General features: G+C 36.0%; 1 protein-coding gene across 1 annotated transcript in view; it reads right to left on the reverse strand.

Annotated features, from left to right (window-relative positions):
• Nucleotides 1-15,573, reverse strand: part of LOC150108066 (tRNA (carboxymethyluridine(34)-5-O)-methyltransferase alkbh8-like) — a 249,687-nt gene that overhangs the window by 201,820 nt on the left and 32,294 nt on the right. The window contains exons 2-3 of the mRNA XM_090415571.1: nt 11,359-11,593; nt 1,022-1,144 (exon numbers count right to left, since the gene is read on the reverse strand). Coding sequence (XP_090271697.1) covers nt 1,022-1,144; nt 11,359-11,593 — 358 coding nt within the window. The remainder of the gene's footprint in view (nt 1-1,021; nt 1,145-11,358; nt 11,594-15,573) is intronic.

The raw sequence follows: 15,573 nt of genomic DNA on the forward strand, positions 1-15,573 counted from the left end.
TCCTTTTATTATACAACTAATCAGAAGAGAAATGATCGTGGACAAATAACCTTGTTAAATGGTATAGGTGGTTGGGTGACCAATGCAGTTTACATAGTAGAGCAGTGATCAATTTATAAAAGCATTTCATCCCGATAAAGCAGTCTATATTCATAGTTAGAGATGGGGAATTTGAAGACAATTTGAATGAAAGTGAATGAAGAGATTGCATTGGAATCCTGAATACTCTCAATGTCAGTAAGGAAGTGAGTGGGTGAGATTTTTAAGGAAATTTATAAGGAACTGACAATGCCATTGACCCTGGCTGTTTCATAGAAGACTTGTAAGTGGAAGAGTTCCTAAAGAGTGAAAGTGGAGTAAGACAGTGTCACTGCATAATGGTGGTTGTCATAGAATGCAGGATATGAATATGTGGATGTAAATGCAGATCTGAAGAATTGAATATCTCCCTGTATCCCAGGAAGGTATTCAATACACATCACGCACTTATTCAAATCCTTAAACTAAAAAGATAGGTAAATGAATGGGGAAGTGTGAGTTAACAGAGATAAGTGTAAGGTTTTAAATTTGGGGATCCACAGAAAGGAGGTTGCATACTCTATTAATGGAACTATACCAGAGGAAGTGGAATAGAGTGATCTTAGGTTTTTATAATGACTACTGAGTAGTTTAAATAAACTACTCTTGAATGCATAATATAGAAATTTTTCATATAGTAGAACAGGGGACAAGAACATGGGGCCCATCAATGGAAGTTGCACACAGGAGTGGCAAATAAGAAGAGATTTGTTTTTGCATGGAGAGTGGTATTAGTATACAATGCAATACTTGAGAGGGTAGTGAGAGTACAGATGCTAAATGAGTTGAAGGAGTGGTATAGTATATTTTGTATTGTATAAAGCAGACTTCCCATGATGAGTCTCATGGCTCCATAGAGATCCTGAATGAATAATAATAATAATAATTTATACATTATTCAAATGCATTTTTGTTGAATTCATAAATTTAAATCTGTACCTACCATTTTCGTCCCAGTTAATGGCATTCAGTAATTCTTCTTCTTCCCTTTCTGTAATGAAATTGTCTAACAGAATCAGTCCAGAGGGATACTGATCAGATATATATGGGTTCTCAATCACTGGAACTGAAAAGAATGAAAAATTTCTGTAAATTATTGCACAAAAAACTATAAACTTTTGTTATATCTGGAACATGTTTTAAACTGTTAAAGGAATCAATATGTGCTTTTGTAAGCCTTTCTAGAATGGTGGAGAAATTTTTCAAACTGGCCCTTTAAAATACTGGATTTATGAAGTTTATATTCCCATGACTCGTGGTATTCACAATTATTAATTTAACATTGGCAAAAAAAAAAACATGTAAAAAAGTAAGATAATTTAATAAATCAATGATGTTTCGTACAACAATGTTGTGTACTTCAGATTAATATAATAAAACAGAAATGTAAAGAGGTATTAGCATGAAGATTTCTAAATAACAAACTGTCATTTTTTTAATTCATTCAATATGTGACAGACATTGAATGCAGAAATGAGATATCATGAACATGGGTCATTGTTACAGGATATAATTGTGTCTCATAGCATAATTCATTCACATGTAGATCTCCTATGCTTCTCAAAGATCATTTAATATTAGGCCTTAGTTTTTATTACACTGGGTCAGACATCACATAATCTCACTAGCCTCTTTAAATATGCATACATAAGTATCAAATTCTATGTATGGTATTTTTATTTTTGTGATTTGCCAATTAACTTGATGGTTTTTGCTGGTGGTGTGAAAGGTCAATTAGGATTTATGCTCATTGTGAAGGATTCCAGAACATCCCATATGTCCAACATAACAAACACCGGAATTGCAACAGATTTTACAAACTCTTGGTACCTTCATAGGTTGATGTGGTGGTTTAGGCAATCTTAACATCATGGAGATTTTTTGCAGAGGTCTAAAGGCAACTTTTAAGTTATATTCTTGTAGGACCTTTGATGTTTTGTCTGTAATGTTCTTGACAAAGAAACTGTGCCTTTGCAGTTGTCTGCTTGTTGTCTTGGAGCCTATGATAGTTCATTCAATATGTTATTAATAGTTTGATGTGGTAACCATTTTTTTTTTTGAAGAATGTCTTTAATATAAGTTATTCTCAGGTTGGTGCAAGATCAGCCACCATCCACATGGAAGAACATAAAAAACACATCTGCAGTCATGACTATGGTTATTTAAGCCTTACAGACCATGCTTTGGATACAACTCATAGAATCAATTAGAAATATATTACCATGCTCCATTGCAGTAAATTTAGAAGAGAAAGACTTTTCAGAATCTAATGTTACTATCAAAAATCAGCCTAATTTGAATAAATATGGTTGCATAAAACTTTCCAAATATGGGAAACACTAATACTTTGAGATCCCAATTTACATCCTAGGCTATCAACAGGTGCCCACAGAGCATGCCCCTACCTAGTTAGGAGTCTAGTTTTTTCAACCACATGCTTCACTTAGTTTTGTGTTGCCTTTACTGTGTGTGTGTGTTTGTGACAAGCCTCATACTGTACTCCCTGACATTGTTTCTGTGACTGAGATGAAATACTGGAAGAATTAAATATTATTTTTAATCTTTTTTCAGTGCTTTTCACTTCATTAAGCCTTTAACACGAGATAATCCAGAAACGCTTGCTCTCAGACACCAAACATGGAACCTTTTCAAGCCACTTCAGGTCAGTAGGACAGTGGTCTCACACTAAGCAATGAAATTCATCTCTACCTAAGACAATCACAAACATCCTATAGCATGATTCAAACCCACAGTCAGTTGGAGAACAGATATAATAATCACTCAGAAAACTTCTCACATTTGAGGTGGTACACCAAAACCTCCCTCCCTTTGTTGCACAGCTTTTTGCTGTAATGTCTGCTTACAGCAAAAAAAAAAAAAAAGGTCATGATGGTGACAATGAGGCAAGAGATGAAGTGTATGCATATTGAAATGAAGAGAATTGCAGATATGCATGGAAGAATGGAAGGAATGATGGTCATCTGAAAGTGTTGGGAGATATAAATCAGTCCTTGCCTATGGAAGAGTGATTGAAAAATTATGCAGTGGTCAACAGTTTATCCTGTATCAGTAGTACTAATCCACAAAATTTTATTGTGGATTCTAAGACCTGTGAGGATTGCATATGATTTCTTTCTGGTCTTGCATTATCCACTCATCATTCCATGGAAAAAGAAATAGATTTGAAAAAGGAGACATTAGGACATTACGCATAAGATTAGCTAATATAAAAACTTCAACAAACATTATTGAAGAAAAATGAAACAGATTGAAAAGAAGAACGAAACCTTGAAGTCTCAGTGGCAAACTCTGAAGAAGACACTGGCTGATTCAGCTAGAGGGGTATGTGGTGAAGTTGTCTACAAGGATAGAAAAATAAGAACTCCATAGTGGACAAGAAGTTAAAGAAGCAGTCCTGGAAAAGAAGAAAGCATACCAAAATTTCTTAGCAAGCAGATGCCTTAAAAAGATTACAGAGAAAAATGTAAGACAGCTAAGTTATGTGTAAAAGTAGCTAAACAAACGTCATGGGAAGACTAAGAATATAGAAAATAAATATCAGGAAAGTGGCAAAATGTCATGGCTATTGAAAAAGAGCTCAAAAATGGAGGAGTATTGTAAAAAGAATCAAAGGTGATAAAGGTGACATGAAAACTGAAGATAAGGATATCCCAGATGTCTGGAGTCTGATACTTATTTTTTATACTCTTACCCAAGTCTTCCCATGACTTTTGTTTAGCTACTTTTACACATAGCTTAGCTCTCTTACATTTTTCTCTGTATTCTTTTAGGGCATCAGCTGACTTATTTGCTAGAACTTTTATTTATTATTATGTGACACCTCCAAGGAGTCCTATAACTCATCAAGGGAGGGTACCTACTCTACTACTCTCTGTCTCCACTGCATCATCTACACCAACGCTATCTACCGCCCAACACCACAACTAGTATTTTCAAAAACATCCATGCCCTCAGCAGGATTCGAATCTGCAGCTTTTGGCTGGAGAGCGGATACGCTAACCACTCAGTCAATCAGATTGGCAGAAACTTTGAAAGACTGTTAAACAAAACAAGCAGTGACAGAAGTAGTAGAAAAGCAATGCAAAGAGAAATACATATCAATACTTGAGGTAGAAAAAGCCATCAAAAACTTGAAATGAGCAGCTGGAGTAGATGATTTGACAAGAAGTGTTTAAATATGACAAGAAGTGTTAGTGGTTACACTGCATAATTCAGAGGGCCTGCTCAGAAGATCGAATTCCAGATGTGTGTGTTGAGGCTTAAGTGCTGTGAGGACATCATGTTGGAGGCTTAATGGAATGTATACAGCACTCGGAAAGGATTAAAACAGACTTTAATACTTCCAATATCTCAGTCACTGAGACATCTTCGGGGATTACAAAAAAAAAAAAAAAACTAATGCAGCATACACAAAATACCACACAATACTAAGCTAACCACATGGGTGACTCTAAAGTCCTACCCTCTATGGGCGATTGCAGGTGGCCTAGAGTGTAAGGTGGGATCATTGATGATTAATGTTTCCCAAATTTTCAGAAGTTTAATGCAACCATATTTATTTAGATTTGGTTAATTTCTGAGAGCTGCTGCAGATTCTAAAAATAGTCTCTCTCTTTTTAATTTATTGTGGTGGAGCATAGTGTTTTTTTTCCAAGAGATCCTGTGGGTTGTATCCAAAACATAGTCTGTCAGGCCTGACTGACCATGTTTTGGATACAACTCACAGAATCTCTTGGAAAAAACCACTATGCTCCACCACAATAAATTAAAAAGAGAGAGACTATTTATAGAATCTGCAGCAGCTCTCAGAAAAAGTATCCTGTTCCTGTAAGCTGGTGTACTTTGGACAGACAGGTAGATCAGCAACCATCTGCTTAGAAGAACACAAGTCATACATCTGCAACTATGACTAGGATACTTTATAAACTCCAGGCACTGAGAGAGAGGAGGAAGTTGATCTTTGATCCAAAAAGAAACTGAACTTTTGATAGAAAATAAAACACAGGCCCATTATAATTATTCAAATCATTTTTATTTCAATCAATATACTCTCCCTCAGCTTCGATACAGTGTTTGGCATGGTCAATTAATTTGTTAAATGAATATTTTATATCGGTTTTTGGGATACTGTTGAGAGTTGTGGTTACTGCTGGTGGAGAGAGGAGAAAGTTGATCTTTGGTACATCCTCTGTCCAAAAAAGAAACCGAACTTTTGATAGAAAATAAAACACAGGCCAATTATAATTATTCAAATCATTTATTTCAATCAATATACTCTCCTTCAGCTTCGATATGGTGTTTGGCATGGTCAATTAATTCGTTAAATGAGTTTTTTATATCGGTTTTTGGGATACTGTTAAGGGTCGTGGTTACTGCCGCTTGAACATTTTCAATGGTGTCGTATCGCTTTCCTTTCATTGGCAAATGAAGTCAGGGGAAAAGAAAGAAGTCACAGGGTGCTAAATAAGGTAAATACGGCAAGTGATCCAACACACAAGCTTGGTTTTTGCTCAAAAACTGTCTCACAATGTTCGAACAATGAGATGGTGCATTATCGTGCAAAAGTAACCAGCTGCCTGCATCACGATATTCATGCCGTATGCGACAAATTCTTACTATTAATCACTTCAAAACTTCAAGATAAAGCTCACCGTTGACCGTTTGGCCAGGCGGAATAAATTCTTTGTGGATAATGCCCTTGGAATCATAAAAACAAATCAGCATTGTCTTTACTTTTGACTTCTCCAAGCGACTTTTTTTCGGATGCTCCTCTTCTCGTGGTCTCCACTCAGCACTCTAGCACTTTGTTTCAGGCTCATACTCAAAACACCATGTTTCGTCACCAGTAACGATCGTTTCAAGGAAGTATTCATCTTCAATAAATCTCACGGACGATTTCGGGTTTTCTTTGATGAAATCATACACTTTTTGGATGTTAACTTTGTTCAGTCCAGTTTTGGAACGGCCCAACTTTTCGTCATCCTCAAGCATCTCACGCCCACTTTGAAATCGCTTAAACCACTCGTAAACTTGAGTACAGGATTAGCATTCATCGCCATATGCTTTTTGAAGCATTTGATGTGTTTTGGTAAAACTTTTACCAAGTTTAGCACAAAAGTCAATCGCAGCTCTCTGTTTGAGACTGATTTTCCGACCATTCATCAAAACCTACTGTCACTCTGGCATTATAACTCAGCTTCTAATGAAACAAATGTCATAAACAGTTGACACAACACTAATGAAGGTTGCTGCTTTCAACAACAAAAAGATACAACAGGTGGTGCCACTAGTTTCTTCTATTTTCAAAAAGTTCGGTTTCTTTTTGGACAGAGGGTGTAGAATGGATACTTGATACCATAAACTTGCTACCTTTATCCATTCTACCAAAGATCAACTCCCTCCTCTCTCAGTGCCTGGACCCAAAGGAAGAACGAAGCTTAGGTGGATTGATTCAGTCAGAAGTGCCTTAGAAGCATGAAAGGTTAGATATGACAATATTGAAGTGCTCACAAGTAATAGACTAATTTGGAGGAAAATTGTTGATAGTAGATTGATAATAATGTAAACTTAATCATGTAGTGCTGTCACAGTAGCCTGAACACCTCCTGATGGTACATATCAGGAAATTGATGATGATGAAAAACTTCAAGAGGAAATTTGTGAGAGAAAGTCAAGAGAATAAGAGAACAAATGAAAGCATAGGTGAGAGAAGTATAATGGTTATAGAGATAGAGATGATTGTTATAAATGAGAAGGTTCCAAGAAAATGTGAGAGTATGTATGAAGGATGTATGAATGGAAACATAATGACGTGAAAGCAATATGTGTGTTGGGAATGAGAAAGGGAAGGATGCTAGCGTAGGTGCAAATAAAAGTGTGGATGGTGTAGAGAATGAAGAGTTAGATGAAATGAGAGAGATGGCTTGCTTACATGTAGTTTTTTTCATAAGACAAAGCATAAGCTTAAGAGACTGAAGAAACATTTGCTGTATGGTGCTGCTGAGAAAAGAAAGAAAAAAGAGGTACCAATGAAGAGAAAGGAATGCTTATCAAAGAAAAGATAGTAAGAGTAGAATGAAAATTTTGTATGTAATTCTATAATAAGAGGAGTGCTTTGTGAGGGAATGACAAAAATCAGGTTTTCCAGGTGCAAAGATTAATAATGTTAGTGATGCTATTAGCATGCAAAAGGGTAAAGTGAAAGAGTTGATTATTTTGGTAGGTACAAATGATCTGAAAGGAGAAAAGTATGGTATGAGGGAGAACATGAAAGAGTTACTGCTGTAGCAAAAGAGAAGAGTGAGAGTGTAAAGATAGTAAATCTGTTGCAACGGTATGACAGATAACTATAAAGTAACACGTATGCCACAGTAAATAACTTTTTTATTATGTAAATATTTTGTTTATGTATCATAAGACATCATCAGTACAATTTTCAAGCAACAATAGGAATTGAATTTTAAAAAAAGTAGTGCGCATGCTTAGAGTGGAATCCCTCTACACATACAGTGGTGTGTTAATGGCTTAAAACTAATGGCTGAAATTAAAACTAATTAAATTAAAATATAACAGCTAAATTTATTTAATACAATTGAGGATAACAATTGCCCAAACTTTTGGAATAGTGAGACAGTTGTTTCAATTAAGATTAGGTCTATGAAGTAAGGCTTCAGCACTTCCTTTATATAAATATTCATGTTTATATATAGATCTATGTAGCAGCTTAGCATTATTCCATTAGATCACGTGGTTAGTGTTTTCGATTCCATGTTGTGCAAGGCCAGATTTATGAGGCTTGATGAGGCAGATGTGGTCATGTTCAGAGATACATTTATTTATAGATCTTCCTGTTTGTTCATAGTAAGACAATTTAAATGAACATGGTACTTCATATATGCCCGGTAGCATCACTGATGAGAGTTTATCTTTTGGAGAAGGTAGCAAGTTGCGAATTTGTTAATGGGTTTATAGGTAACAATGAATCGATATTTTTTCATGATTTTTGCCGCACGTTCAGAGATGACTTTAATATAGGAGTGGGCTTCTCTTCTCTGGATTGATTTATAGGAGAGTGGTTGATTATTTTTTGGGTTATTATTGGATTATATCCATTTAGTAAAGCTGTTTCTTTGATGATTTCCAATTCCTGTTTTAGAGATTCTTCTGAAGAATAAATGTTGTGTGCTCTGGTTACTAAAGATTTTATGGTGCCATGTTTTTTAGATGGATGGTGAGCTGATGTACTGTGGATATTATGACCCGAAAAAGTTGATTTTTGGTAAACAGAAGTGGAAATGGATCCATCTTGCTTACGTTCGATGAACACATCAAAAAGGGAAATACTGTTTGATGATTCTTTTTCTAGTGTGAACTTGATATGAGGATGTAGGGGGTGTTGATTTTTTGTAGAAATGTGTAGAGTTCTGGTTCCGTGTGGCTCCAAACTGATGTATGATGTGTAGTGATGATGTCTTATGATACATAAGACAAAATATTTACATAATAAAAAAAGTTATTTATGTGGCATACATGTTACTTTATAGTTCTGGATACCGCACAGGTTTCACTATATGAGAAAAGTATGATAGAGGAAAGCTGCAAAGAAGGGCTATCATTGCAAATTACTCAATGTGTGTAGATTGTGTAAGAGGAATGGGGTGCAGTTTCTGGATGTGTGGAATGAGTTTGATGGGCAAAAAGGCATTTAAATGGATTTGGTGTTAGGAGTCTAGAAAAAATGCTGTTGACTGTTAGCAGGTTTAGATGTGCAAAATCAAGGAAATTAAGGTGTTAGAGAGGAAGAAGGCAAGGGTGAATGCAAGTATCAATAAAGCAAATGGGTGTATGATTGGTGAGAAAATGCAAATTAGTCTCTGAGGCAAGAATGGGATTGTGATGTACATGGCATAAGGTTCATTATGGACCTCTGAGGTTTATATCATTTATATATCAAATATTAGGAACAAGGAGGAGGAAGAATTTTTAGTACTGGTTAGTTCCTATTGGCCAAAAAGTTATTGATATTAGCGAGACGTGGCTGACTAAGGATGATGTCATTATAGGCATAAAGAGTGAATGGCTATAGTATTTTTACAGTGGATAGAGCAAACAGGATGGGGGGGGGGATATTACTGATGATATCAGTAGTATCCATAATATCGGTAATGTGTTACAGCATAAAAGAGTACTAGCAAAACAGGAAATCAGTAAAATAGAAACCAGTGCTTTTGAGACTGTCTGGTGTGCGATACAAAGCTATCATGATAAAGTATCTGGTTGGCTGCTGCTACAGGCCAGGGAATGCAAAGGATGGTGTGGGCGATATGTATCAGCAAATAAATTCAATAAGTAGAGAGAGGGTAATTATTATGGGTGACTTTAATTATGGGGATATAGACTGGAAGGAGAAAAGATCATCTAGGTGGAAGGAAATGGAATTTGTGCAGCACCTTGTGATTACATCTGAGGATGTGTGTATAACTAAAATGAATATATTACTGCCAATCAACAAGAGCAATCATTGAGTTTTGACCTGGCTGGTGGCTAAGCATGTGGAATTTTCAGTATGTATGTATGTATGTATGTATATATTTCAGTATGTAACAACTTATAAAGTTGTTTAGAGTGGTACCATGGGAAGATATACTTTGGAAAAAAGATATGAGTAGCGTGTGTGTGTGGTAAAGGGATGCTTAAAGGAACAACAGCTAACTGCATACCAAGAATTAAAATAATTAATAAACTAGGAATTAAATAGATGAGTTACAACATTAAGCAGGAGGTAAAAAGAAAGAGAAGCATGTGGAAGAGATTTATTGATATAGGTGATCAGCAAGCCCATGAGCAGTATAAAGTACAGGTGACTGTATAGTAAGGAAGGCAAAATTGGAGTATGAGAAGAGATTAGCAAAACAAGCCAAGAGTAATTCAAAAGAATTCTTTCAATATGTGGCAACCAAAAGAAAGAGTGACTACAGCAGAATGGTTTGGAGACTGCAGATGGTAGGGAGGTGACTGAACAGATGAACTAGTGGAATTATTGAGTAATCATTTTGCAAGAGTGTATCAACAAGGTGATGATATTACAGTAATAAATAGACTGTTTAATCTGCATCTCAGCTCAGATAAAGTCTCGTGGGAATGGAAGGAGGTAAAAATTATTTGGCTGCATAAAGGTAATTCCAAAACCAATGTAGCTAGCTAATTATAGACCAATTAGCATTTCAAGAGTGGTGGTCAAAGTATTGGAGATATTGGTTAAAGACAAAATTCAGGAATGGATGAATGAGAATGAAATATTGTATGGGGGGGTAGCATGGCTTGTGAAGGGCAGGTCATGCTTCAGTAACTTACTTTGTATAATAGGGTGACAGCTGAGTTGCATTAAGGTAATGGCTACGCAGTCATACTATGGACATTGTAAAGGTGTTTGATACGATACCACATGGAATTCTGATTCAAACATTACATCAAGTAGGTATGGATATGAATCTGCTGATGTACATAAGAGATTGGTTGATGGAGAGACCTGAAGGTTCAGTTGTTTGTAAATGATGGAAAATTAGATAGAGCAATAGCCAATAAGGATGATATTATTATTACGTGACACCTCCAAGGAGTCCAAAGACTCATCGAGGGAGGGCACCCACTCCACAGCTATCCGTCTCCACTATTCAATCCACCAACTATAGTGAACCGCAACTACCATTTTCATCTACACCACCGCCATCTACTTCCCCACCACCACTAGTATTTTCACAGACTATCATAAACATCCATGCCCACAGCAGGATTCGAACCTACAGCCTTTTGGCTGGAGAGCAGATATGCTAACCACTCAGCCAACCAGGCTGACCATTATATTGATATCTTACAGGATGATTTAAAAAGACTAGCAGCATGGGCAAACAAGAATGGATGCCAATTTAATGTGACTTAAAAAAGCATGCCTATGTACTTATATCAGCATTAAAAGTCACTGATTTAAACAAAGTTCAAAGTCGATGTTAAAATTAACTGAGATTTTGATATTTCCATCTCCTCTCTCTCCATGACAAATCCTTGATATGCCAATGAATAATTCTATTTATTTATTTTAAAGAAAACTATTGCCATTCATATAGTGGTGATGTAAAAATATTCTCAATTATTAACTGAGAAGTTCAAGACATGTTAATAGTAATAACATTTTCTATAAATACATCTACTGGCACATAAATATATCATATTCAAAATTATAATATGACGCTTTATTCTTACCTTTTTCTACAAATGACAAATAGAGAGGTAATTTCAAAGTGCTGCCTACATCTCTCAGACCACTAATGTTAACCAGTGCTGTTGATGCACATGAAGCATCCTTAAATATAACAAATGCATAAGGTTTTGCAGGAACCATAATTATATCTTCAATAACTCCATATTTTTGAAACAATACCATCAAATCTTCACGATGAATTCCACAAACTAATCCACCATTTCCAACTACAATACACTAAAAAATATATTAATAAAAGAAATAAGGAGGTGCTATATAATAAAGATAATAATAAAATATAAATAATTAATCCATAATATAAACATTTAGATATTATGAATGCAATAAATGGTAATTTAAAAAATAAACTGTCCACATGTCCAGTTTGTTACAACTTGGAGGTTTTAATTTATAAAATGCATCTACTCACTAGTCTGTTCAAACCGACATGCTAACAAACCAAAACAAAGTACCAAATTAACAACAAAAATCTTACACTGACCACTGTATTATAGACTACTTGAATTGTAAGTTGTTAACTGTCATATTTTGTATTGTTTCTGCATTGATCTTAATAACTGGGATTTTTTTTCCCTGTTTTAGGTTATGGTTCATTCAAGAGGTTAGGCATCAAACAGACTCAATGATTCCTGGAAAAAAAGAAGAAAAAAAAACTGGATCAAATGATGACCTACTCACTATCTCAGCTTACTTAAAATGCAAGAGTAAACTAGCAAGAGTAAAGTCAAATGCCATTTTAACTTGTGGTTTCACAAGATAGTGTACCTCTGCATTTTGTTCATTCTCTCAATTACATCTGAAGCTTTGAGAATATATGATGTGAAGCAGAAGTAAGATGGTATTGGAGAAGGGCTGAATAAGTGTTCCGTGAGAAGTTCTCCTGGAATTTGTCATTTTAGTTTTCTAAGCATTTTTCATGAATAAATACTTTATAGTGGAAATATTCTGAGGAGAATAATATTCATGAATATGTCAAAAAGCTCAGACCCAGAATGCCTAATAACATCTGTGTATCATTAATTTTCACACATCGAAACCTTTTAACATTTGGGAAAGGGAATACCGCTGTTTATGACCGGTCATAAAAATTGCCTGCAAGCAGATCATAACAATGGGCGGCGTATCCTCTGTTCTCAAAAACTGAAGGAAATGACATCTGTGTAGCAAATGTCAGTGACCAAGCGGCATATTTTTAAACATGGAAATATTCATGAATTATCGTTAATTTTCACACATCGAAATCTTTCAACAATTGGAAAAGAGAATACCGCTGTTTATGACCGATCATAAAAATTGCTTGCAAGCTGATTACAACAATGGGCAGTGTATCCTCTGTTCTCAAAACTGAAAGAAATAACATCTGTGTTGCAAATGTTAATGACCAATCAGCAAGGAAGTATAAAGAAATTTTTCCACTAAAATTGAAGATCAAGGTAATCTGTATCCAGTTCTCAAATCTAGTAATACTGAATGCTTTCTTTGCGAGTTCATATTGTAGGGTGAAAGTTTCGAAACCGTAGTGCCATGATTTTTTAAAAGTAATAGACCTGCAGATTTAAATTTTAATATGAATAAGAGATATCTTAATAAGATATCTCTCCAATAAGAGATTTCTTAATAAGAAATTTCTTATTGAAGGCGTTTGTGACACAACAGATAGTGAGTCATCCACCACCTACAAAGTGATCTCCAGAATGTACAAAAGGAGAGGAAAACTACCAGCACACAGGAGAAAAAGTCTGCATTCACTCTTAAGTACTTATAATAATATTATAAATTTTTGCTGATCAGAATGGGATATGTCAATAAAAATCAGCACAAATTAATTTAATGATGTTTATGTTTAATTTATGTTTAATTAATTAATAATAAAAATCAGCTAAGTTAACAATTAATTATTGATTAATACATTACAAAATAACCAAGGTGTTCTGCGAAAATTTCAAGATTTGTGAAGTGTTCCGTCGTAGGAAAAGTTTGGGAAACGCTGCATTAGAGGATATTACTATTATCATTCAGGATCTCCATGGTGTCATCAGACTCAGTGTGGTAGCCCCATTTTAAACTACACAAAATCTATCACACCATTCCTCCTTAAACTCATTCACTGTTTGTGCTCTCACTACCCTATCAAGCAATACATTCCAAGGTCCAACTACCCTTGATTAAAAAAAAAAACACTCTTCACCCTCTTACTCACCCTTTCCATTTGTAACTCCCAAAGATGGCCTCTTGTCCTTGCTCCTTCCTTCTGATCTATCCTGAAAGAGCTCTCCAGTTTTCAACCCTGTAACTACTTCTCAACAGTTTAAATGTTGCAACTGTATCACCTCTCCTTCTTCTATTGACCAAACTCTGCATCCTCCGTTTATCCTCATATCTAACCTTATATAGTGTGGATATCTTTTTTATTATCCACTTGTGCACCCTCTCCATGGTTAATTTATCCCCTTCAAATCCTGGTGACCAATCTGGGCACAATAATCCAAGTGAGGGCTGATTGAGGCTTTATATATAATGGAACCACAACTCTTCTATCTCTGCTGGTCAGTGTCCTTCTCATTATTGCAGCAGTCATCTGGGTTACCTTCACCACCTTCGTGATAAGTCTCTTAAACTTCAAGTCTCTATCAGGATCTCCATTAAAACATCACCCAAAGGTCCCTTCCCCTCCTCTTCCCATCTAGAGATCCCAAACTTCAAGACCTTACTTTTAGTTGCATTAAACTGTACCGCCATTCATTTTCCCATCTGTCCAGCTTATTTAAACCATACTGAAGGTTACCCACATCGGCAATATTACTAGTAACCCGTCCCGGCTTCACATCATCTGCAAATTGGCTAATAATTTGCTAATAATATACAAATTAGCTAAACATTTGGCCAAAGATCTCACACACTATACTGGCAACACACCACCACACATAAAAAACAAATAGAGGGGACAGCCATGGATTCACCACTCTCCCCACCCTTGACCAATTTCTTTATGTAGACCTTTGAACAAAAAGCTTTAGCCTCTGCCCCACAAAAACCAACCATATGGCTTCACTACGTTGATCATGACACATGATCAACGTAGTCATATTTGGCCACATGGCTCTGATACACTCCTCTCATTCTTAACACCCTTAAACAACCAACACCCCAGAATTAAGTTCACCCTGGAAAAAGAGGAAAACAACAGCCACCCTCTCCTAGACACACTAGTCACCTGCCAGCCTGATGGAATCTTGGTTTTCTCAGTTTATAGAAAACCCACCCATACAGGTAGGTACATTCACCAACAATTCCCCCCCCCACAACAATATGGAGTGGTGAAAACATTATACAACAGGGCTAAACTAATCTGTTCTAAAGACAAGGCCCTAAACATTGAACTAAATCCTTGACCTCCTGTTACAGACCATACAGAAAATTGGCATCCCTTATCCGCTCCACTAAAGACCAACCACTTCCCCTAGACCTACCTAGAGTATACTAGGTCCCTTGCAGCTGTAAACTGTCTTACTTTGGCCAAACAGGCAGCACAGCGAATATCAGAATTTTGGAACACAAGGACTACATCCGTTTTCACAAGTACAGCCACTCTGGTCTTGCAGACAATGCTCTGGATACACGTCACAGAATACGGTGGAAGAAAGCTACAGTAATACACTGTAGCAAATACAAATTCAAAAGACTATTCATGAAATCAGCCTCAGCCCTAAGAAACTCTCCAAACCTCAACAAATTTGGTTGTATGAGACTGCCCCAAATTTGGGAGGCTTACATCAGCAAACCTTCAGCCCAACAGCCAAGAACACCTACTTAGTCCGCTAGGGGGCACCATCAGGACTTTTATGAGAACAATAGCTTCATCACTTCATTCTCAGTTACCGTGTTGTAGTGCCTACGTGCACGTGCCTTTTTTGTAAGTTCCTTTTGAAGATGACAAATGACGTTGCTGAAATATCGGAAATATTTATTAAAGTGTAATTTAATTTATATTCTTATCTACGTTGTCAATTTCTTAAGTCCTTAAGTTTCTTAAGTGATTAAGTAATGCATAACCAACGTATAAGCCTATCTACGAGAACAACAATAGCTTAAAACAAGGAAAAGCTCCAAAAGACTGGAACACAGCCACAATCATACCAATCTTAAAGCCTAACAAACCTCAAGACCAAACAGGTAGTTATAGACCAATTTCCATG

Source organism: Typopeltis vanoorti, chromosome 3 (genome assembly GCF_054136105.1).
Source record: "Typopeltis vanoorti isolate ZY-2024b chromosome 3, IOZ_Tvanoo_1.0, whole genome shotgun sequence".
Taxonomy (NCBI): Eukaryota; Metazoa; Arthropoda; class Arachnida; order Uropygi; family Thelyphonidae; genus Typopeltis; species Typopeltis vanoorti.